This window comes from Oncorhynchus keta, chromosome 27 (genome assembly GCF_023373465.1).
Source record: "Oncorhynchus keta strain PuntledgeMale-10-30-2019 chromosome 27, Oket_V2, whole genome shotgun sequence".
Lineage (NCBI taxonomy): Eukaryota > Metazoa > Chordata > Actinopteri > Salmoniformes > Salmonidae > Oncorhynchus > Oncorhynchus keta.
This window is the reverse complement of record NC_068447.1, coordinates 1,065,479-1,090,509: the sequence shown is the minus strand read 5'-3', so window position 1 is coordinate 1,090,509 and position 25,031 is coordinate 1,065,479. Positions and strand designations below refer to the sequence as shown.

At 46.5% G+C, this 25,031-nt stretch overlaps 1 protein-coding gene and 2 long non-coding RNA genes across 4 annotated transcripts in view; 1 reads left to right on the top strand and 2 right to left on the bottom strand.

Moving 5' to 3' along the window:
• LOC118379875 (NF-kappa-B essential modulator-like) overlaps window positions 1-25,031 on the bottom strand; it is a 63,871-nt gene that overhangs the window by 7,693 nt on the left and 31,147 nt on the right. Inside the window, exon 10 of the mRNA XM_052481245.1 lies at window positions 21,030-21,164. Within this exon, the coding sequence (XP_052337205.1) occupies window positions 21,030-21,164 (135 nt within the window). The remainder of the gene's footprint in view (window positions 1-21,029; window positions 21,165-25,031) is intronic.
• On the top strand, window positions 2,370-18,390 carry LOC127912328 (uncharacterized). Its single transcript, XR_008081877.1, has 5 exons — window positions 2,370-2,425; window positions 13,029-13,062; window positions 15,467-15,534; window positions 16,095-16,162; window positions 18,281-18,390. It is a non-coding gene; the product is annotated as an uncharacterized LOC127912328 (long non-coding RNA).
• LOC127912329 (uncharacterized) lies at window positions 20,278-20,667 on the bottom strand. 2 transcript variants are annotated; one of them, XR_008081878.1, is made up of 3 exons: window positions 20,634-20,667; window positions 20,403-20,468; window positions 20,278-20,369 (listed from the first exon to the last, which is right to left on the bottom strand). It is a non-coding gene; the product is annotated as an uncharacterized LOC127912329 (long non-coding RNA). The 2 variants fall into 2 exon arrangements; XR_008081879.1 differs by lacking the exon at window positions 20,634-20,667 and adding an exon at window positions 20,535-20,568.

The following is a 25,031-nucleotide window of genomic DNA, read 5'->3' as shown; positions in this document are numbered from 1 at the left end:
TGCCAGGGTAATGGATAGAAGTAGAGGTTGTAATGCCAGGGTCATGGAGAGAGAGGTTGTAATGCCAGGGTAATGGATAGAGAATAGAGGTTGTAATGCCAGGGTAATGGGTAGAGAATAGAGGTTGTAATGCCAGGGTAATGGGTAGAGAATAGAGGTTGTAATGCCAGTAATGGATAGAGAATAGAGGTTGTAATGCCAGGGTCATGCCAGGGATAGAATAGAGGTTGTAATGCCAGTAATGGGTAGAAAGAGGTTGTAATGCCAGGGTAATGGATAGAGAATAGAGGTTGTAATGCCAGGGTAATGGGTAGAGAATAGAGGTTGTAATGCCAGGGTAATGGGTAGAGAATAGAGGTTGTAATGCCAGGGTAATGGGTAGAGAATAGAGGTTGTAATGCCAGGGTAATGGGTAGAGAATAGAGGTTGTAATGCCAGGGTAATGGGTAGAAAGAGGTTGTAATGCCAGGGTAATGGATAGAGAGTAGAGGTTGTAATGCCAGGGTCATGGATAGAGAATAGAGGTTGTAATGTCAGGGTAATGGATAGAGAATAGGGAGGTTGTAATGCCAGGGTAATGGATAGAGAATAGAGGTTGTAATGCCAGGGTAATGGGTAGAGAATAGAGGTTGTAATGCCAGGGTAATGGGTAGAGAATAGAGGTTGTAATGCCAGGGTAATGGGTAGAGAATAGAGGTTGTAATGCCAGGGTAATGGGTAGAGAATAGAGGTTGTAATGCCAGGGTAATGGGTAGAGAATAGAGGTTGTAATGCCAGGGTAATGGGTAGAGAATAGAGGTTGTAATGCCAGGGTAATGGATAGAGAAGAGGTTGTAATGCCAGGGTAGTTGATAGAGAATAGAGATTGTAATGCCAGTAATGGATAGAGGTTGTAATGCCAGGGTAATGGGTAGAGAATAGAGGTTGTAATGCCAGGGTAATGGATAGAGAATAGAGATTGTAATGCCAGTAATGGATAGAGAGAGGTTGTAATGCCAGGGTAATGGATAGAGAATAGAGGTTGTAATGCCAGGTTAGTGGGGAGAGAATAGAGGTTGTAATGCCAGGGTAATGGATAGAGAATAGAGGTTGTAATGCCAGGGTAATGGGTAGAGAATAGAGGTTGTAATGCCAGGGTAATGGGTAGAGAATAGAGGTTGTAATGCCAGGGTAATGGGTAGAGAATAGAGGTTGTAATGCCAGGGTAATGGATAGAGAATAGAGATTGTAATGCCAGTAATGGATAGAGAGAGGTTGTAATGCCAGGGTAATGGATAGATAGAGGTTGTAATGCCAGGGGAGAGAATAGAGGTTGTAATGCCAGGGTAATGGGTAGAGAATAGAGGTTGTAATGCCAGGCTAATGGGTAGAGAAAGAGGTTGTAATGCCAGGCTAATGGGTAGAGAAGAGGTTGTAATGCCAGGCTAATGGGTAGAGAAGAGGTTGTAATGCCAGGGTAATGGATAGAGAGTAGAGGTTGTAATGCCAGGGTAATGGATAGAGAAGAGGTTGTAATGCCAGGGTAGTGGATAGAGAATAGAGATTGTAATGCCAGTAATGGATAGAGAGAGGTTGTAATGCCAGGGTAATGGGTAGAGAATAGAGGTTGTAATGCCAGGGTAATGGATAGAGAATAGAGATTGTAATGCCAGGGTAATGGATAGAGAGGTTGTAATGCCAGGGTAATGGATAGAGAATAGAGGTTGTAATGCCAGGGGATGGGAGAATAGAGGTTGTAATGCCAGGGTAATGGATAGAGAATAGAGGTTGTAATGCCAGGGTAATGGATAGAGAATAGAGATTGTAATGCCAGGGTAATGGATAGAGAATAGAGGTTGTAATGCCAGGGTAATGGGTAGAGAATAGAGGTTGTAATGCCAGGGTAGAGAATGGAGGTTGTAATGCCAGGGTAATGGATAGAGAATAGAGGTTGTAATGCCAGGGTAATGGGTAGAGAATAGAGGTTGTAATGCCAGGGTAATGGGTAGAGAATAGAGGTTGTAATGCCAGGGTAATGGGTAGAGAATAGAGGATGTAATGGATAGAGAATAGAGGTTGTAATGGGTAGAGAATAGAGGTTGTAATGGATAGAGTAAATAGATGGGTTGTAATGCCAGGGTAGTGGGTAGAGAATAGAGGTTGTAATGCCAGGGTAGTGGGTAGAGAATAGAGGTTGTAATGCCAGGGTAATGGATAGAGGATAGAGGTTGTAATGCCAGGGTAGAGAATATTGGCTGTAATGCCAGGGTAATGGGTAGAGAATAGAGGTTGTAATGCCAGGGTAGTGGGTAGAGGATAGAGGTTGTAATGCCAGGGTCGTGGATAGAGAGGTTGTAATGTCAGGGTAATGGGTAGAGGATAGAGGTTGTAATGCCAGGGTAGTGGGTAGAGAATATATGTTGTAATGCCAGGGTAGAGAATAGAGGTTGTAATGCCAGGGTAGTGGGTAGAGGATGGAGGTTGTAATGCCAGGGTAGTGGATAGAGAATAGAGGTTGTAATGCCAGGGTAATGGGTAGAGAATAGAGGTTGTAATGCCAGGCTAATGGGTAGAGAAGAGGTTGTAATGCCAGGGTAGTGGGTAGAGGATGGAGGTTGTAATGCCAGGGTAGTGGATAGAGAATAGAGGTTGTAATGCCAGGGTAATGGATAGAAAGAGGTTGTAATGCCAGGGTAGTTGATAGAGAATAGAGATTGTAATGCCAGTAATGGATAGAGGTTGTAATGCCAGGGTAATGGGTAGAGAATAGAGGTTGTAATGCCAGGGTAATGGATAGAGAATAGGATTGTAATGCCAGTAATGGATAGAGAGAGGTTGTAATGCCAGGGTAATGGATAGATAATAGAGGTTGTAATGCCAGGTTAGTGGGCAATGGAGAGAGAGGTTGTAATGCCAGGGTAATGGGTAGAGAATAGAGGTTGTAATGCCAGGGTAATGGGTAGAGAATAGAGGTTGTAATGCCAGGGTAATGGGTAGAGAATAGAGGTTGTAATGCCAGGGTAATGGGTAGAGAATAGAGGTTGTAATGCCAGGGTAATGGATAGAGAATAGAGATTGTAATGCCAGTAATGGATAGAGAGAGGTTGTAATGCCAGGGTAATGGATAGAGAATAGAGGTTGTAATGCCAGTAATGGGGAGAGAATAGAGGTTGTAATGCCAGGGTAATGGGTAGAGAATAGAGGTTGTAATGCCAGGGTAATGGGTAGAGAAGAGGTTGTAATGCCAGTAATGGATAGAGAGTAGAGGTTGTAATGCCAGGGTCATGGATAGAGAGGTTGTAATGCCAGGGTAATGGGTAGAGAAGAGGTTGTAATGCCAGGGTAATGGATAGAGAATAGAGGTTGTAATATCAGGGTAATGGGTAGAGAATAGAGGTTGTAATGCCAGGGTAATGGGTAGAGAAGAGGTTGTAATGCCAGTAATGGGTAGAGATAGAGGTTGTAATGCCAGGGTCATGGATAGAAGAGGTTGTAATGCCAGTAATGGGTAGAGAAGAGGTTGTAATGCCAGGGTAATGGATAGAGAATAGAGGTTGTAATATCAGGGTAATGGGTAGAGAATAGAGGTTGTAATGCCAGGGTAATGGGTAGAGAATAGAGGTTGTAATGCAAGGGTAATGGGTAGAGAATAGAGGTTGTAATGCCAGGGTAATGGGTAGAGAAAGAGGTTGTAATGCCAGGGTAATGGGTAGAGAAAGAGGTTGTAATGCCAGGGTAATGGATAGGGAATAGAGGTTGTAATGCCAGGGTCATGGATAGAGAGGTTGTAATGTCAGGGTAATGGATAGAGAATAGAGGTTGTAATGCCAGGGTAATGGGTAGAGAATAGAGGTTGTAATGCCAGGGTAATGGGTAGAGAATAGAGGTTGTAATGCCAGTAATGGATAGAGAGTAGAGGTTGTAATGCCAGGGTCATGGATAGAGGTTGTAATGCCAGTAATGGGTAGAGAAAGAGGTTGTAATGCCAGGGTAATGGATAGAGAATAGAGGTTGTAATATCAGGGTAATGGGTAGAGAATAGAGGTTGTAATGCCAGGGTAATGGGTAGAGAATAGAGGTTGTAATGCCAGGGTAATAGAGAATAGAGGTTGTAATGCCAGGGTAATGGGTAGAGATAGAGGTTGTAATGCCAGGGTAATGGTAGAGAAGAGGTTGTAATGCCAGGGTAATGGATAGGAATAGAGGTTGTAATGCCAGGGTAATGGATAGAGAATAGAGGTTGTAATGCCAGGGTAATGGATAGAGAATAGAGGTTGTAATGCCAGGGTAATGGTAGAGAATAGAGGTTGTAATGCCAGGGTAATGGGTAGAGAATAGAGGTTGTAATGCCAGGGTAATGGGTAGAGAATAGAGGTTGTAATGCCAGGGTAATGGGTAGAGAATAGAGGTTGTAATGCCAGGGTAATGGGTAGAGGAATAGAGGTTGTAATGCCAGGGTAATGGATAGAGAATAGAGGTTGTAATGCCAGGGTAATGGGTAGAGAATAGAGGTTGTAATGCCAGGGTAATGGATAGAGAATAGGAGGTTGTAATGCCAGTAATGGATAGAGAATAGGTTGTAATGCCAGGGTAATGGATAGATAATAGCCAGGTTGTAATGCCAGGGAGAGAATAGAGGTTGTAATGCCAGGGTAATGGATAGAGAATAGAGGTTGTAATGCCAGGGTAATGGATAGAGAATAGAGATTGTAATGCCAGGGTAATGGATAGAGAATAGAGGTTGTAATGCCAGGGTAATGGGTAGAGAATAGAGGTTGTAATGCCAGGGTAATGGATAGAGAATAGAGGTTGTAATGCCAGGGTAATGGATAGAGAATAGAGGTTGTAATGCCAGGGTAATGGATAGAGAATAGAGGTTGTAATGCCAGGGTAATGGGTAGAGAATAGAGGTTGTAATGCCAGGGTAATGGGTAGAGAATAGAGGTTGTAATGCCAGGGTAATGGGTAGAGAAGAGGTTGTAATGCCAGGGTAATGGGTAGAGAAGAGGTTGTAATGCCAGGGTAATGGGTAGAGAAAGAGGTTGTAATGCCAGGGTAATGGATAGAGAATAGAGGTTGTAATGCCAGGGTAATGGATAGAGAGGTTGTAATGCCAGGGGGATAGAGAATAGAGTTTGTAATGCCAGGGTAATGGATAGAGGTTGTAATGCCAGGGTAATGGGTAGAGAATAGAGGTTGTAATGCCAGGGTAATGGGTAGAGAATAGAGGTTGTAATGCCAGTAATGGATAGAGAAGAGGTTGTAATGCCAGGGTTGTAATGGGTAGAGAATAGAGGTTGTAATGCCAGGGTAATGGATAGAGAATAGAGGTTGTAATGCCAGGGTAATGGATAGAGAATAGAGGTTGTAATGCCAGGGTAATGGATAGAGGATAGAGGTTGTAATGCCAGGGTAATGGGTAGAGAATAGAGGTTGTAATGCCAGGGTAGGGTAGAGAATGGAGGTTGTAATGCCAGGGTAATGGATAGAGAATAGAGGTTGTAATGCCAGGGTAATGGATAGAGAATAGAGGTTGTAATGCCAGGGTAATGGGTAGAGAATAGAGGTTGTAATGCCAGGGTAATGGGTAGAGAATAGAGGATGTAATGGATAGAGAATAGAGGTTGTAATGCCAGGGTAATGGATAGAGAATAGAGGTTGTAATGCCAGGGTAATGGGTAGAGAATAGAGGTTGTAATGCCAGGGTAATGGGTAGAGAATAGAGGTTGTAATGCCAGGGTAATGGGAGAATATAGGCTGTAATGCCAGGGTAGAGAATAGGTTGTAATGCCAGGGTAATGGTAGAGAATAGAGGTTGTAATGCCAGGGTAGTGGGTAGAGAATAGAGGTTGTAATGCCAGGGTAATGGGTAGAGAATAGAGGTTGTAATGCCAGGGTAATGGGTAGAGGATAGAGGTTGTAATGCCAGGGTAATGGGTAGAGAATATATGTTGTAATGCCAGGTAATGGTAGAGAATAGAGGTTGTAATGCCAGGGTAGTGGGTAGATGGAGGTTGTAATGCCAGGGTAGTGGATAGAGAATAGAGGTTGTAATGCCAGGGTAATGGGTAGAGAATAGAGGTTGTAATGCCAGGGCAATGGGTAGAGAATAGAGGTTGTAATGCCAGGGTAGTGGGTAGAGAATAGAGGTTGTAATGCCAGGGTAATGGATAGAGAATAGAGGTTGTAATGCCAGGGTAGAGAATATAGGTTGTAATGCCAGGCTAATGGGTAGAGAAGAGGTAGTAATGCCAGGGTAATGGATAGAGAATAGAGATTGTAATGCCAGTAATGGATAGAGAGAGGTTGTAATGCCAGGGAAGAGAATAGAGGTTGTAATGCTAGGGTAGTGGGGAGAGAATAGAGGTTGTAATGCCAGGGAAGAGAATAGAGGTTGTAATGCCAGGGTAATGGGGAGAGAATAGAGGTTGTAATGCCAGGGTAACGGATAGAGAATGTAATGCCAGGGTAATGGATAGAGAATAGAGGTTGTAATGCCAGGGTAATGGGTAGAGAATAGAGGTTGTAATGCCAGGGTAGAGAATGGAGGTTGTAATGCTAGGGTAATGGGTAGAGAATAGAGGTTGTAATGGGTAGAGAATAGAGGTTGTAATGGGTAGAATAGAGGTTGTAATGGATAGAGAATAGAGGTTGTAATGGATAGAGAATAGAGGTTGTAATGGATAGAGAATAGAGGTTGTAATGCCAGGGTAGTGGGTAGAGAATAGAGGTTGTAATGCCAGGGTAATGGGTAGAGAATAGAGGTTGTAATGCCAGGGTAATGGATAGAGAATAGAGGTTGTAATGCCAGGGTAATGGATAGAAGAGGTTGTAATGCCAGGGTAATGGGTAGAGAATAGAGGTTGTAATGTCAGGGTAATGGATAGAATAGAGGTTGTAATGTCAGGGTAATGGATAGAGAAGGTTGTAATGCCAGGGTAATGGATAGAGAATAGAGGTTGTAATGCCAGGGTAGTGGGTAGAGAATAGAGGTTGTAATGCCAGGGTAATGGGTAGAGAATAGAGGTTGTAATGTCAGGGTAATGGATAGAGAATAGAGGTTGTAATGCCAGGGTCGTGGATAGATAGAGGTTGTAATGTCAGGGTAATGGGTAGAGAATAGAGGTTGTAATGCCAGGGTAGTGGGTGGAGAATAGAGGTTGTAATGCCAGGGTAGTGGGTAGAGAATAGAGGTTGTAATGTCAGGGTAATGGATAGAGAATAGAGGTTGTAATGCCAGGGTAATGGATAGAGAATAGAGGTTGTAATGTCAGGGTAATGGATAGAGAATAGAGGTTGTAATGCCAGGGTAATGGGTATGGAATAGAGGTTGTAATGCCAGGGTAAGAGAATAGAGGTTGTAATACCAGGTTAGTGGGTAGGGAATAGAGGTTGTAATGCCAGGGTAATGGGTAGAGAATAGAGGTTGTAATGCCAGGGTAATGGGTAGAGAATAGAGGTTGTAATACCAGGGTAGTGGGTAGGAATAGAGGTTGTAATGCCAGGGTAATGGGTAGAGAATAGAGGTTGTAATGCCAGGGTAGTGGGTAGAGAATAGAGGTTGTAATGCCAGGGTAATGGATAGAGAATAGAGATTGTAATGCCAGGGTAATGGATAGAGAATAGAGGTTGTAATGCCAGGGTAATGGGTAGAGAATAGAGGTTGTAATGCCAGGGTAATGGTAGAATGGAGGTTGTAATGCCAGGGTAATGGATAGAGGATAGAGGTTGTAATGCCAGGGTAATGGATAGAGAGGTTGTAATGCCAGGGTAATGGGTAGAGAATAGATGTTGTAATGCCAGGGGGTAGAGAATAGAGGTTGTAATGCCAGGTTAGTGGGTAGAGAATAGAGGTTGTAATGCCAGGGTATTGGGTAGAGAATAGAGGTTGTAATGCCAGGGTAATGGATAGAGAATAGGGTTGTTGTAATGGATAGAGAATAGAGGTTGTAATGCCAGGGTAATGGGTAGAGAATAGAGGTTGTAATGCCAGGGTAATGGATAGAGAATAGAGGTTGTAATGCCAGGGTAATGGATAGAGAGGTTGTAATGTCAGGGTAATGGGTAGAGAATAGATGTTGTAATGCCAGGGTAGAGAATAGAGGTTGTAATGCCAGGTTAGTGGGTAGAGAATAGAGGTTGTAATGCCAGGGTATTGGGTAGAGAATAGAGGTTTTAATGCCAGGGTAATGGGTAGAGAATAGAGGTTGTAATGCCAGGGTAATGGATAGAAATAGGTTGTAATGGATAGAGAATAGAGGGTGTAATGCCAGGGTAATGGGTAGAGAATAGAGGTTGTAATGCCAGGGTAGTGGATAGAGAATAGATGGGTAATGGATAGAGAATAGAGGTTTTAATGCCAGGGTAATGGGTAGAGAATAGAGGTTGTAATGCCAGGGTAGAGAATATAGGTTGTAATGCCAGGGTATTGGGTAGAGAATATAGGTTTTAATGCCAGGGTAATGGCTAGAGAATAGAGGTTGTAATGCCAGGGTAGAGAATAGGGTTGTAATGCCAGGGTAGAGAATAGAGATTTTAATGCCAGGGTAATGTGTAGAGAATGGAGGTTGTAATGCCAGGGAAGAGGATAGAGAATAGAGGTTGTAATGCCAGGGTAGAGGATAGAGGTTGTAATTCCAGGGTAGAGGATAGCAAATAGAGGTTGTAATGCCAGGGTAGTGGGTAGAGAATAGAGGTTGTAATGCCAGGGTAGTGGGTAGAATAGAGGTTGTAATGCCAGGGTAGAGAATATAGGCTGAAATGCCAGGGTCGTGGATAGAGAATAGAGGTTGTAATGCCAGGGTAATGGATAGAGAATAGAGGTTGTAATGCCAGGGTAATGGGTAGAGAATAGAGGTTGTAATGCCAGGGTAGAGGATAGAGAATAGAGGTTGTAATGCCAGGGTAATGGATAGAGAATATAGGTTTTAATGCCAGGGTAGAGGATAGCAAATAGAGGTTGTAATGCCAGGGTAGTGGGTAGAGAATAGAGTTGTAATGCCAGGGTATATGCTGAAATAGGGTCGTGGATAGAGAATAGAGGTTGTAATGCCAGGGTAATGGATAGAGAATAGAGGTTGTAATGCCAGGGTAATGGATAGAGAATAGAGGTTGTAATGCCAGGGTAATGGGTAGAGAATAGAGGTTGTAATGCCAGGGTAATGGATAGAGAATAGAGGTTGTAATGCCAGGGTAATGGGTAGAGAATAGAGGTTGTAATGCCAGGGTAGTGGATAGAAATAGGTTGTAATGGATAGAGAATAGAGGTTGTAATGACAGGGTAATGGGTAGAAAAGAGGTTGTAATGCCAGGGTAGAGGATAGAGAATGGTTGTAATGCCAGGTAATGGGTAGAGAATAGAGGTTATAATGCCAGGGTAGTGGATAGAGAATATAGGTTGTAATGGATAGAGAATAGAGGTTGTAATGCCAGGGTAATGGATAGAGAATAGAGGTTTTAATGCCAGGGTAGAGAATATAGGCTGAAATGCCAGGGTCGTGGATAGAGAATAGAGGTTGTAATGCCAGGGTAATGGGTAGAGAATAGGGGTTGTAATGCCAGGGTAATGGATAGAGAATAGAGTTGTAATGCCAGTAATGGGTAGAGAATAGAGGTTTTAATGCCAGGGTAATGGATAGAGAATAGAGGTTGTAATGCCAGGTTAGTGGGTAGAGAATGAGGTTGTAATGCCAGGGTAATGGATAGAGAATAGAGGTTGTAATGGGCCAGGTTGTAATGCCAGGTTAGTGGGTAGAGAATAGAGGTTGTAATGCCAGGGTAATGGATAGAGAATAGAGGTTGTAATGGGTAGAGAATAGAGGTTGTAATGGGATAGGAGAATAGAGGTTGTAATGCCAGGTAATGGGTAGAGAATAGAGGTTGTAATGCCAGGGTAATGGATAGAGAATAGAGTTGTAATAGAGAATAGAGGTTGTAATGGATAGAGGTAGGCTGTAATGCCAGGGTAGAGAATATTGGCTGTAATGCCAGGGTAATGGGTTGAGAATAGAGGTTGTAATGCCAGGGTAATGGGTAGAGAATAGGCTGTAATGCCAGGGTAATGGGTTGAGAATAGAGGTTGTAATGCCAGGGTAATGGGTTGAGAATATTGGCTGTAATGCCAGGGTCGTGGATAGAGAATAGAGGTTGTAATGCCAGGGTAATGGGTAGAGAATAGAGGTTGTAATGCCAGGGTAATGGGTAGAATAGAGGTTGTAATGCCAGGGTAATGGATAGAGAATAGAGGTTGTAATGCCAGGGTAATGGGTAGAGAATAGAGGTTGTAATGCCAGGGTAATGGGTAGAGAATAGAGGTTGTAATGCCAGGGTAATGGATAGAGAACATAGGTTGTAATGCCAGGGTAATGGAATATTGGCTGTAATGCCAGGGTAATGGGTTGAGAATAGAGGTTGTAATGCCAGGGTAATGGGTTGAGAATAGAGGTTGTAATGCCAGGGTAATGGGTTGAGAATATTGGCTGTAATGCCAGGGTAATGGGTTGAGAATAGAGGTTGTAATGCCAGGGTAATGGGTTGAGAATATTGGCTGTAATGCCAGGGTAATGGATAGAGAATAGAGGTTGTAATGCCAGGGTAATGGATAGAGAATAGAGGTTGTAATGCCAGGGTAATGGGTAGAGAATAGAGGTTGTAATGCCAGGGTAATGGGTAGAGAATAGAGGTTGTAATGCCAGGGTAATGGATAGAGAATAGAGGTTGTAATGCCAGGGTAATGGGTAGAGAATAGAGGTTTTAATGCCAGGGTAATGGGTAGAATAGAGGTTTTAATGCCAGGGTAGAGAATAGAGGTTGTAATGCCAGGGTAAGGATAGAGAATAGAGGTTGTAATGCCAGGGTAATGGGTAGAGAATAGAGTTGTAATGCCAGGGTAATGGATAGAGAATAGGGTTGTAATGGGTAGAGAATAGAGGTTGTAATGCCAGGGTAATGGGTAGAGAATAGAGGTTGTAATGCCAGGGTAATGGATAGAGAATATAGGTTGTAATCCAAGGTAATGGGTAGAGAATAGAGGTTGTAATGCCAGGGTAGTGGGTAGAGAATAGAGGTTGTAATGCCAGGGTAATGGGTTGAGAATAGAGGTTGTAATGCCAGGGTAATGGGTAGAGAATAGAGTTGTAATGCCAGGGTAATGGGTAGAGAATAGAGGTTGTAATGCCAGGGTAATGGGTTGAGAATAGAGGTTGTAATGCCAGGGTAATGGGTAGAGAATAGAGGTTGTAATGCCAGGGTAGTGGGTAGAGAATAGAGGTTGTAATGCCAGGGTAATGGGTAGAGAATAGAGGTTGTAATGCCAGGGTATTGGGTAGAGAATAGAGGTTGTAATGCCAGGGTAATGGATAGAGAATAGATGTTGTAATGGATAGAGAATAGAGGTTGTAATGTAATGGGTAGAGAATAGAGGTTGTAATGCCAGGGTAATGGGTAGAGAATAGAGGTTGTAATGCCAGGGTAATGGGTAGAGAATAGAGGTTGTAATGCCAGGGTAATGGGTAGAGAATAGAGGTTGTAATGCCAGGGTAATGGATAGAATAGATGTTGTAATGGATAGAGAATAGGGTTGTAATGCCAGGGTAATGGGTAGAGAATAGAGGTTGTAATGCCAGGGTAGTGGATAGAGAATAGAGGTTGTAATGGTAATAGAGAATAGAGGTTGTAATGCCAGGGTAATGGGTAGAGAATAGGTTGTAATGCCAGGGTAATGTATTGGGTAGAGAATAGAGGTTTTAATGCCAGGGTAATGGCTAGAGAATAGAGGTTGTAATGCCAGGGTAGAATGTTGTAATGCCAGGGTAGAGAATAGAGTTTTAATGCCAGGGTAATAGAGAATAGAGGTTGTAATGCCAGGGAAGAGGATAGAGAATAGAGGTTGTAATGCCAGGGTAGATGGATAGAGAATAGAGGTTGTAATTCCAGGGTAATGGATAGCAAATAGAGGTTGTAATGCCAGGGTAGTGGGTAGAGAATAGAGGTTGTAATGCCAGGGTAGTGGGTAGAGAATAGAGTTGTAATGCCAGGATAGAGAATAGGCTGTAATGCCAGGGTAATGGATAGAGAATAGAGGTTGTAATGCCAGGGTAATGGATAGAGAATAGAGGTTGTAATGCCAGGGTAGTGGAGAGAATATAGGTTGTAATGCCAGGGTATTGGGTAGAGAATAGAGGTTTTAATGCCAGGGTAATGGATAGAGAATAGAGGTTGTAATGCCAGGGTAGAGAATAGAGGGTAATAGAGAATAGAGTTGTAATGCCAGGGTAATGGATAGAGAATAGAGGTTGTAATGCCAGGGAATGGATAGAGAATAGAGGTTGTAATGCCAGGGTAGAGGATAGAGTTGTAATTCCAGGGTAGAGGATAGCAAATAGAGGTTGTAATGCCAGGGTAATGGATAGAGAATAGAGGTTGTAATGCCAGGGTAATGGGTAGAGAATAGAGGTTGTAATGCCAGGGTAGAGAATGGAGGTTGTAATGCCAGGGTAGTGGATAGAGAATAGAGGTTGTAATGCCAGGGTAATGGATAGAGAATAGAGGTTGTAATGCCAGGGTAATGGATAGAGAATAGAGGTTGTAATGCCAGGGTAGAGGATAGAGAATAGAGGTTGTAATGCCAGGGTAGTGGGTAGAGGATAGAGGTTGTAATGCCAGGGAAATGGGTAGAATAGAGGTTGTAATGCCAGGGTAACGGATAGAGAATAGAGGTTGTAATGCCAGGGAAATGGTTAGTGAATAGAGGTTGTAATGCCAGGGTAGTGGGTAGAGGATAGAGGTTGTAATGCCAGGGTAATGGATAGAGAATATAGGCTGTAATGCCAGGAAAATGGGTAGTGAATATAGGCTGTAATGCCAGGAAAATGGGTAGAGGATAGAGGTTGTAATGCCAGGGTAATGGATAGAGAATATAGGCTGTAATGCCAGGGTAATGGATAGAGAATAGAGGTTGTAATGCCAGGGCAGTGGATAGAGAATAGAGGTTGTAATGCCAGGGTAGAGAATATAGGCTGTAATGCCAGGGTAATGGATAGAGGATAGAGGTTGTAATGCCAGGGTAATGGATAGAGGATAGAGGTTGTAATGCCAGGGTAGAGGATAGAGGTTGTAATGCCAGGGTAAGTAGAGAATAGAGGTTGTAATGCCAGGGTAATGGATAGAGAATAGAGGTTGTAATGCCAGGGTAATGGATAGAGAATAGAGGTTGTAATGCCAGGGTAATGGTAGAGAATAGAGGTTGTAATGCCAGGGTAATGGATAGAGAATAGAGGTTGTAATGCCAGGGTAATGGTAGAGAATAGAGGTTGTAATGCCAGGGTAATGGATAGAGAATAGAGGTTGTAATGCCAGGGTAATGGGTAGAGAATAGAGGTTGTAATGCCAGGGTAATGGATAGAGAATAGAGGTTGTAATGCCAGGGTAATGGTAGAGAATAGAGGTTGTAATGCCAGGGTAATGGATAGAAATAGGTTGTAATGCCAGGGTAATGGATAGAATAGAGGTTGTAATGCCAGGGTAATGGGTAGAGAATAGAGGTTGTAATGCCAGGGTAATGGATAGAGAATAGATGTAATGCCAGGGTAATGGATAGAGAATAGAGGTTTTAATGCCAGGGTAATGGGTAGAGAATAGAGGTTGTAATGCCAGGGTAATGGGTAGAGAATAGAGGTTGTAATGCCAGGGTAATGGGTAGAGAATAGAGGTTGTAATGCCAGGGTAATGGATAGAGAATAGAGGTTGTAATGCCAGGGTAATGGGTAGAGAATAGAGGTTGTAATGCCAGGGTAATGGGTAGAGAATAGAGGTTGTAATGCCAGGGTAATGGATAGAGAATAGAGGTTGTAATGCCAGGGTAATGGGTAGAGAATAGAGGTTGTAATGCCAGGGTAATGGATAGAGAATAGAGGTTGTAATGCCAGGGTAATGGGTAGAGAATAGAGGTTGTAATGCCAGGGTAATGGATAGAGAATAGAGGTTGTAATGCCAGGGTAATGGATAGAGAATAGAGGTTGTAATGCCAGGGTAATGGATAGAGAATAGAGGTTGTAATGCCAGGGTAGTGGATAGAGAATAGAGGTTGTAATGCCAGGGTAATGGATAGAGAATAGAGGTTGTAATGCCAGGGTAGAGAATATTGGCTGTAATGCCAGGGTAGAGAATATTGGCTGTAATGCCAGGGTAGAGAATAGAGGTTGTAATGCCAGGGTAATGGATAGAGAATAGAGGTTGTAATGCCAGGGTAATGGATAGAGAATAGAGGTTGTAATGCCAGGGTAATGGATAGAGAATAGAGGTTGTAATGCCAGGGTAGAGAATAGAGGTTGTAATGCCAGGGTAATGGATAGAGAATAGAGGTTGTAATGCCAGGGTAATGGATAGAGAATAGAGGTTGTAATGCCAGGGTAATGGATAGAGAATAGAGGTTGTAATGCCAGGGTAATGGGTAGAGAATAGAGGTTGTAATGCCAGGGTAGTGGGTAGAGAATAGAGGTTGTAATGCCAGGGTAATGGATAGGAATAGAGGTTGTAATGCCAGGGTAATAGAGAATAGAGGTTGTAATGCCAGGGTAATGGGTAGAGAATAGAGGTTGTAATGCCAGGTAATGGGTAGAGAATAGAGGTTGTAATGCCAGGGTAATGGGTAGAGAATAGAGGTTGTAATGCCAGGGTAATGGGTAGAGAATAGAGGTTGTAATGTAATGGATAGAGAATAGAGGTTGTAATGCCAGGGTAATGGGTAGAGAATAGAGGTTGTAATGCCAGGGTAATGGATAGAGAATAGAGGTTGTAATGCCATAATATAGAGAATAGAGGTTTAATGCCAGGGTATAATGGATAGAGAATAGAGGTTGTAATGCCAGGGTAATGGGTAGAGAATAGAGGTTGTAATGCCAGGGTAATGGGTAGAGAATAGAGGTTGTAATGCCAGGGTAATGGGTAGAGAATAGAGGTTGTAATGCCAGGGTAATGGGTAGAGAATAGAGGTTGTAATGCCAGGGAATAGAGAGTTGTAATGCCAGGGTAATGGTAATAGAGAATAGAGGTTGTAATGCCAGGGTATGGGTAGAGAATAGAGGTTGTAATGCCAGGGTAATGGATAGAGAATAGAGGTTGTAATGCCAGGGTAATGGGTAGAGAATAGAGGTTGTAATGCCAGGGTAATGGATAGAGAATAGAGGTTGTAATGCCAGGGTAATGGGTAGAGAATAGAGGTTGTAATGCCAGTAATGGTAGAGAATAGAGGTTGTAATGCCAGGTTAGTGGGTAGAGAATAGAGGTTGTAATGCCAGGGTAATGGATAGAGAATAGAGGTTGTAATGCCAGGGTAATGGGTAGAGAATAGAGGTTGTAATGCCAGGGTAATGGGTAGAGAATAGAGGTTGTAATGCCAGGGTAATGGGTAGAGAATAGAGGTTGTAATGCCAGGGTAATGGGTAGAGAATAGAGGTTGTAATGCCAGGGTAATGGATAGAGAATAGAGGTTGTAATGCCAGGGTAGTGGGTAGAGAATAGAGGTTGTAATGCCAGGGTAGTGGGTAGAGAATAGAGGTTGTAATGCCAGGGTAATGGGTAGAGAATAGAGGTTGTAATGCCAGGGTAATGGGTAGAGAATAGAGGTTGTAATGCCAGGGTAATGGGTAGAGAATAGAGGTTGTAATGCCAGGGTAGTGGATAGAGAATAGAGGTTGTAATGCCAGGGTAATGGGTAGAGAATAGAGGTTGTAATGCCAGGGTAATGGATAGAGAATAGAGGTTGTAATGCCAGGGTAATGGATAGAGAATAGAGGTTGTAATGCCAGGGTAGAGAATAGAGGTTGTAATGCCAGGGTAATGGGTAGAGAATAGAGGTTGTAATGCCAGGGTAGTGGGTAGAGAATAGAGGTTGTAATGCCAGGGTAGTGGGTAGAGAATAGAGGTTGTAATGCCAGGGTAATGGATAGAGAATAGAGGTTGTAATGCCAGGGTAATGGATAGAGAATAGAGGTTGTAATGCCAGGGGGATAGAGAATAGAGGTTGTAATGCCAGGGTAGAGAATAGAGGTTGTAATGCCAGGGTAGTGGGTAGAGAATAGAGGTTGTAATGCCAGGGTAATGGATAGAGAATAGAGGTTGTAATGCCAGGGTAATGGATAGAGAATATTGGCTGTAATGCCAGGGTAATGGATAGAGGATAGAGGTTGTAATGCCAGGGTAATGGGTAGAGAATAGAGGTTGTAATGCCAGGGTCGTGGATAGAGGATAGAGGTTGTAATGCCAGGGTCGTGGATAGAGAGGTTGTAATGCCAGGGTAGTGGATAGAGGATAGAGGTTGTAATGCCAGGGTCGTGGATAGAGGATAGAGGTTGTAATGCCAGGGTAGTGGATAGAGAGGTTGTAATGCCAGGGTAGTGGATAGAGGATAGAGGTTGTAATGCCAGGGTAATGGATAGAGAATAGAGGTTGTAATGCCAGGGTAATGGATAGAGAATAGAGGTTGTAATGCCAGGGTAATGGATAGAGAATAGAGGTTGTAATGCCAGGGTAATGGATAGAGAATAGAGGTTGTAATGCCAGGGTAATGGATAGAGAATAGAGGTTGTAATGCCAGGGTAATGGATAGAGAATAGAGGTTGTAATGCCAGGGTAATGGATAGAGAATAGAGGTTGTAATGCCAGGGTAATGGGTAGAGAATAGAGGTTGTAATGCCAGGGTAATGGATAGAGAGAGGTTGTAATGCCAGGGTAATGGGTAGAGAATAGAGGTTGTAATGCCAGGGTAATGGATAGAGAATAGAGGTTGTAATGCCAGGGTAATGGGTAGAGAATAGAGGTTGTAATGCCAGGGTAATGGGTATGGAATAGAGGTTGTAATGCCAGGGTAATGGGTAGAGAATAGAGGTTTTAATGCCAGGGTAGAGAATAGAGGTTGTAATGCCAGGGTAGTGGGTAGAGAATAGAGGTTGTAATGCCAGGGTAATGGATAGAGAAGAGGTTGTAATGCCAGGGTAATGGGTAGAGAATAGAGGTTGTAATGCCAGGGTAATGGATAGAGAATAGAGGTTGTAATGCCAGGGTAATGGATAGAGAATAGAGGTTGTAATGCCAGGGTAATGGATAGAGAATAGAGGTTGTAATGCCAGGGTAATGGATAGAGAATAGAGGTTGTAATGTCAGGGTAATGGGTAGAGAATAGAGGTTGTAATGTCAGGGTAATGGATAGAGAGAGGTTGTAATGCCAGGGTAATGGGTAGAGAATAGAGGTTGTAATGTCAGGGTAATGGGTAGAGAATAGAGGTTGTAATGCCAGGGTAATGGGTAGAGAATAGAGGTTGTAATGCCAGGGTAATGGGTATGGAATAGAGGTTGTAATGCCAGGTTAGTGGGTGGAGAATAGAGGTTTTAATGCCAGGGTAGAGAATAGAGGTTGTAATGCCAGGTTAGTGGGTAGAGAATAGAGGTTGTAATGCCAGGGTATTGGGTAAAGAATAGAGGTTTTAATGCCAGGGTAATGGCTAGAGAATAGAGATTGTAATGCCAGGGTAGAGAATAGAGGTTGTAATGACAGGGTAATGGGTAGAGAATAGAGGTTGTAATGCCAGGTTAGTGGGTAGAGAATAGAGGTTGTAATGCCAGGGTAATGGATAGAGAATAGATGTTGTAATGGATAGAGAATAGAGGTTGTAATGCCAGGGTAGTGGGTAGAGAATAGAGGTTGTAATGCCAGGGTAATGGATAGAGAATAGAGGTTTTAATGCCAGGGTAATGGGTAGAGAATAGAGGTTGTAATGCCAAGGTAATGGGTTGAGAATAGAGGTTGTAATGCCAGGGTAATGGGTTCAGAATAGAGGTTGTAATGCCAGGGTAGAGGATAGAGGTTGTAATGCCAGGGTAGTGGGTAGAGGATAGAGGTTGTAATGCCAGGGTAGTGGGTAGAGGATAGAGGTTGTAATGCCAGGGTAATGGATAGAGAATAGAGGTTGTAATGCCAGGGCAGTGGATAGAGAATAGAGGTTGTAATGCCAGGGTAGTGGTAGAGAATAGAGGTTGTAATGCCAGGGTAATGGATAGAGAATAGAGGTTGTAATGCCAGGGTAGTGGGTAGAGAATAGAGGTTGTAATGCCAGGGTAGTGGATAGAGAATAGAGGTTGTAATGCCAGGGTAGTGGATAGAGAATAGAGGTTGTAATGCCAGGGTAGTGGGTAGAGAATAGAGGTTGTAATGCCAGGGTAGTGGATAGAGAATAGAGGTTGTAATGCCAGGGTAATGGATAGAGAATAGAGGTTGTAATGCCAGGGTAGTGGGTAGAGAATAGAGGTTGTAATGCCAGGGTAGTGGGTAGAGAATAGAGGTTGTAATGCCAGGGTAGTGGGTAGAGAATAGAGGTTGTAATGCCAGGGTAATGGATAGAGAATAGAGGTTGTAATGCCAGGGAAGTGAATGGAGGTTGTAATGCCAGGGTAATGGATAGAGAATAGAGGTTGTAATGCCAGGGTAATGGATAGAGAATAGAGGTTGTAATGCCAGGGTAATGGATAGAGAATAGAGGTTGTAATGCCAGGGTAATGGGTAGAGAATAGAGGTTGTAATGCCAGGGTAATGGATAGAGAATAGAGGTTGTAATGCCATGGAAGTAGAGAATGGAGGTTGTAATGCCAGGGTAATGGATAGAGAATAGAGGTTGTAATGCCAGGGTAGTGGATAGAGAATAGAGGTTGTAATGCCAGGGTAATGGATAGAGAATAGAGGTTGTAATGCCAGGGTAGTGGGTAGAGAATAGAGGTTGTAATGCCAGGGAAATGAATAGAGGTTGTAATGCCAGGGTAATGGATAGAGGATAGAGGTTGTAATGCCAGGGAAATGAATAGAGGTTGTAATGCCAGGGTAATGGATAGAGAATAGAGGTTGTAATGCCAGGGTAGTGGATAGAGAATAGAGGTTGTAATGCCAGGGTAATGGATAGAGAATAGAGGTTGTAATGCCAGGGTAGTGGGTAGAGAATAGAGGTTGTAATGTCAGGGAAATGAATGGAGGTTGTAATGCCAGGGTAATGGATAGAGAATAGAGGTTGTAATGCCAGGGAAATGAATGGAGGTTGTAATGCCAGGGTAATGGATAGAGAATAGAGGTTGTAATGCCAGGGTAATGGATAGAGAATAGAGGTTGTAATGCCAGGGAAATGAATAGAGGTTGTAATGCCAGGGTAATGGATAGAGAATAGAGGTTGTAATGCCAGGGAAATGAACAGAGGTTGTAATGCCAGGGTAATGGATAGAGAATAGAGGTTGTAATGCCAGGGTAATGGATAGAGAACAGAGGTTGTAATGCCAGGGTAATGGATAGAGAATAGAGGTTGTAATGCCAGGGAAGTGAATGGAGGTTGTAATGCCAGGGTAATGGATAGAGGATAGAGGTTGTAATGCCAGGGTAGAGAATAGAGGTTGTAATGCCAGGGCAGTGGATAGAGGATAGAGGTTGTAATGCCAGGGTAGTGGGTAGAGAATAGAGGTTGTAATGCCATGGGTAGAGAATAGAGGTTGTAATGCCAGGGTAGTGGATAGAGAATATAGGCTGTAATGCCAGGGTAATGGGTAGAGAATATAGGTTGTAATGCCAGGGTAATGGGTAGAGAATAGAGGTTGTAATGCCAGGGTAATGGGTAGAGAATATAGGTTGTAATGCCAGGGTCGTGGATAGAGAGGTTGTAATGCCAGGGTCGTGGATAGAGAGGTTGTAATGTCAGGGTAACGGATAGAGAATAGAGGTTGTAATGTACCTGGGCAGTGAGAACAGGCAGGAGTGAGTGTGTGTACCTGGGCAGTCAGAACAGGGGTGAGTGTGTGTACCTGGGCAGTGAGAACAGAGGTGAGTGTGTGCCTGGGCAGTGAGAACAGGGGTGAGTGTGTGTACCTGGGCAGTCAGAACAGGGGTGAGTGTGTGTGCCTGGGCAGTCAGAACAGGGGTGAGTGTGTGTACCTGGGCAGTGAGAACAGGGGTGAGTGTGTGTACCTGGGCAGTGAGAACAGGGGTGAGTGTGTGTACCTGGGCAGTGAGAACAGGGGTGAGTGTGTGTACCTGGGCAGTGAGAACAGGGGTGAGTGTGTGTACCTGGGCAGTGAGACAGGGGTGAGTGTGTGTACCTGGGCAGTCAGAACAGGGGTGAGTGTGTGTACCTGGGCAGTGAGAACAGGGGTGAGTGTGTGTACCTGGGCAGTGAGAACAGGTGTGAGTGTGTGTACCTGGGCAGTGAGAACAGGGGTGAGTGTGTGTGTACCTGGGCAGTGAGAACAGGGGTGAGTGTGTGTACCTGGGCAGTGAGAACAGGGGTGAGTGTGTGTACCTGGGCAGTCAGAACAGGGGTGAGTGTGTGTACCTGGGCAGTCAGAACAGGGGTGAGTGTGTGTACCTGGGCAGTGAGAACAGGGGTGAGTGTGTGTACCTGGGCAGTCAGAACAGGGGTGAGTGTGTGTACCTGGGCAGTGAGAACAGGGGTGAGTGTGTGTACCTGGGCAGTGAGAACAGGGGTGAGTGTGTGTACCTGGGCAGTGAGAACAGGGGTGAGTGTGTGTACCTGGGCAGTCAGAACAGGGGTGAGTGTGTGTACCTGGGCAGTCAGAACAGGGGTGAGTGTGTGTACCTGGGCAGTCAGAACAGGGGTGAGTGTGTGTACCTGGGCAGTCAGAACAGGGGTGAGTGTGTGTACCTGGGCAGTGAGAACAGGGGTGAGTGTGTGTACCTGGGCAGTGAGAACAGGGGTGAGTGTGTGTACCTGGGCAGTGAGAACAGGGGTGAGTGTGTGTACCTGGGCAGTGAGAACAGGGGTGAGTGTGTGTACCTGGGCAGTGAGAACAGGGGTGAGTGTGTGTACCTGGGCAGTGAGAACAGGGGTGAGTGTGTGTACCTGGGCAGTGAGAACAGGGGTGAGTGTGTGTACCTGGGCAGTGAGAACAGGGGTGAGTGTGTGTACCTGGGCAGTGAGAACAGGGGTGAGTGTGTGTACCTGGGCAGTGAGAACAGGGGTGAGTGTGTGTACCTGGGCAGTGAGAACAGGGGTGAGTGTGTGTACCTGGGCAGTGAGAACAGGAACGGTCTCTAGAGATCCTCTCTGTTGCTCCACCTCTTCCTTCAGCTTGTCAATCAGATCCTGTTTCAGAGCCAGAGCTCTCTCTGCCTCCTCCAGACGAACAACCATGTCTCCTCCCTACACACACACGGTGTTATTAGTTACTGTTGTCTCTTCCTCTGCCACACACACACCCTCTGCCACACACACACACACACCCTCTGCCACACACACACACACACACACACACCCTCTGCCACACACACACACACCCTCTGCCCACACCACACCCTCTGCCACACACACACACACCCTCTGCCACACACACACCCTCTGCCACACACACACACCCTCTGCCACACACACACACCCTCTGCCACACACACACACACACACACACACACACACACACACACACACACACCCTCTGCCACACACACACACACCCTCTGCCACACACACACACACCCTCTGCCACACACACACACACACACCCTCTGCCACACACACACCCACCCCTCTGCCACACACACACCCACCCCTCTGCCACACACACACACACCCCCTCTGCCACACACACACACCCCTCTGCCACACACACACACACACCCTCTGCCACACACACACACACACACCCCTCTGCCACACACACACACACACCCCTCTGCCACACACACACACCCCTCTGCCACACACACACCCTCTGCCACACACACCCCTCTGCACACACACACACACCCCCTCTGCCACACACACACCCCCTCTGCCACACACACACACCCCCTCTGCCACACACACACACACCCTCTGCCACACACACACACACCCTCTGCCACACACACACACACCCCTCTGCCACACACACACCCCTCTGCCACACACACACACCCTCTGCCACACACACACACACCCTCTGCCACACACACACACCCTCTGCCACACACACACACCCTCTGCCACACACACACACCCTCTGCCACACACACACCCTCTGCCACACACACACACACACACTCTGCCACACACACACACCCTCTCCCACACACACACCCTCTGCCACACACACACACCCTCTGCCACACACACACACACCCTCTGCCACACACACACACACCCTCTGCCACACACACACACCCTCTGCCACACACACACACCCTCTGCCACACACACACACCCTCTGCCACACACACACACACACCCCATCTGCCACACACACACACACACCCTCTGCCACACACACACACACACACACACCCTCTGCCACACACACACACACACACACACCCTCTGCCCACACACACACCCTCTGCCACACACACACACACACCCTCTGCCACACACACACACCACACCCTCTGCCACACACACACACCCTCTGCCACACACACACACACACCCTCTGCCACACACACACACACACCCTCTGCCACACACACACACACACCCTCTGCCCACACACACACACCCCTCTGCCACACACACACCCCCTCTGCCACACACACACCACCCCTCTGCACACACACACACCCTCTGCCACACACACACACCCTCTGCCACACACCCACACCCTCTGCCACACACACACATCCTCTGCCACACACACACACACCCTCTGCCACACACACACACACACCCTCTGCCACACACACACCCCTCTGCCACACACACACACCCTCTGCCACACACACACCCCTCTGCCACCACACACACACCCCTCTGCCACACACACACACACACCCCCTCTGCCACACACACCCCCTCTGCCACACACACACCCTCTGCCACACACACACACACCCCCTCTGCCACACACACACACACCCCCTCTGCCACACACACACACACCCTCTGCCACACACACACACCCCCCTCTGCCACACACACACACACCACACACACACACACCCTCTGCCACACCCACACACCCCCTCTGCCACACACACACCCCCTCTGCCACACACACACACACCCTCTGCCACACACACACACCCTCTGCCACACACACCACACCCTCTGCCACACACACACCCCCTCTGCCACACACACACACCCCTCTGCCACACACACACACCCTCTGCCACACCCACACACCCTCTGCCACACACACACCCCCCTCTGCCACACACACACACCCTCTGCCACCACACACACCTCTGCCCACACACACACCCCTCTGCCACACACACACACACACCCTCTGCCACACACACACACACCCTCTGCCACACACACACCCCTCTGCCACACACACACCCCTCTGCCACACACACACACACACACACACACCCTCTGCCACCCTCTGCCACACACACCCCCTCTGCCACACACACACACCCCTCTGCCACACACACACACACCTTCTGCCACACACACACACACCCTCTGCCACACACACACACACCCTCTGCCACACACACACACACACCCCTCTGCCACACACACACACACACCCTCTGCCACACACACACACCACCCTCTGCCACACACACACACCCCTGCCACACACACACACCCTCTGCTGCCACACACACACCCCCTCTGCCACACCCACACACACCTCTGCCACACACACACCCTCTGCCACACACACACACCCTCTGCCACACACACACACCCTCTGCCACACACCACACCCTCTGCCACACACCCACACCCTCTGCCACACACACACACCCTCTGCCACACACACACACACACCCTCTGCCACACACACACACACACCCTCTGCCACACACACACACCCTCTGCCACACACACACCCCTCTGCCACACACACACCCCTCTGCCACACACACACACACACCCTCTGCCACACACACACACACCCCTCTGCCACACACACACACCCTCTGCCACACACACACACCCTCTGCCACACACACACACACCCTCTGCCACACACACACACACCCTCTGCCACACACACACACACCCCTCTGCCACACACACACACACCCCTCTGCCACACACACACACACCCTCTGCCACACACACACCCCTCTGCCACACACACACACCCTCTGCCACACACACACCCCTCTGCCACACACACACACCCCTCTGCCACACACACACACCACACACACACACACCCCTCTGCCCACACACACACACACACCCTCTGCCACACACACACACACCCTCTGCCACACACACACACACCCTCTGCCACACACACACACACACCTTCTGCCACACACACACACCCTCTGCCACACACACACACACCCTCTGCCACACACACACTGCCACACACACACACCCTCTGCCACACACACACACACCCTCTGCCACACACACACACACCCTCTGCCACACACACACACACACCCTCTGCCACACACACACACACCCTCTGCCACACACACACACACCCTCTGCCACACACACACACACACACACACACACCCTCTGCCACACACACACACACACACCCTCTGCCACACCACACACCACCCTCTGCCACACACACACACACCCTCTGCCACACACACACACCCTCTGCCACACACACACACACACACACCCTCTGCCACACACACACACACACACACCCTCTGCTGCCACACACACACACACACTCACTCCTCTGCCACACACACACACCTCTCTGCCACACACACACACACACACCTCTGCCACACACACACCCACCCTCTGCCACACACACACACCCTCTGCACACACACACACACACCCCTCTGCCACACACACACACACCCTCTGCCACACACACACACACACACACACACCCTCTGCCACACACACACACCCTCTGCACACACACACACACCCTCTGCCACACACACACACACCCCCTGCCACACACACACACCCTCTGCACACACACACACACCCTCTGCCACACCACACACACACACACACACACACACCCTCTGCCACACACACACCCCTCTGCCACACACACACCCTCTGCCACACACACACACACACACACACACCCTCTGCACACACACACACACACCCTCTGCCCACACACACACA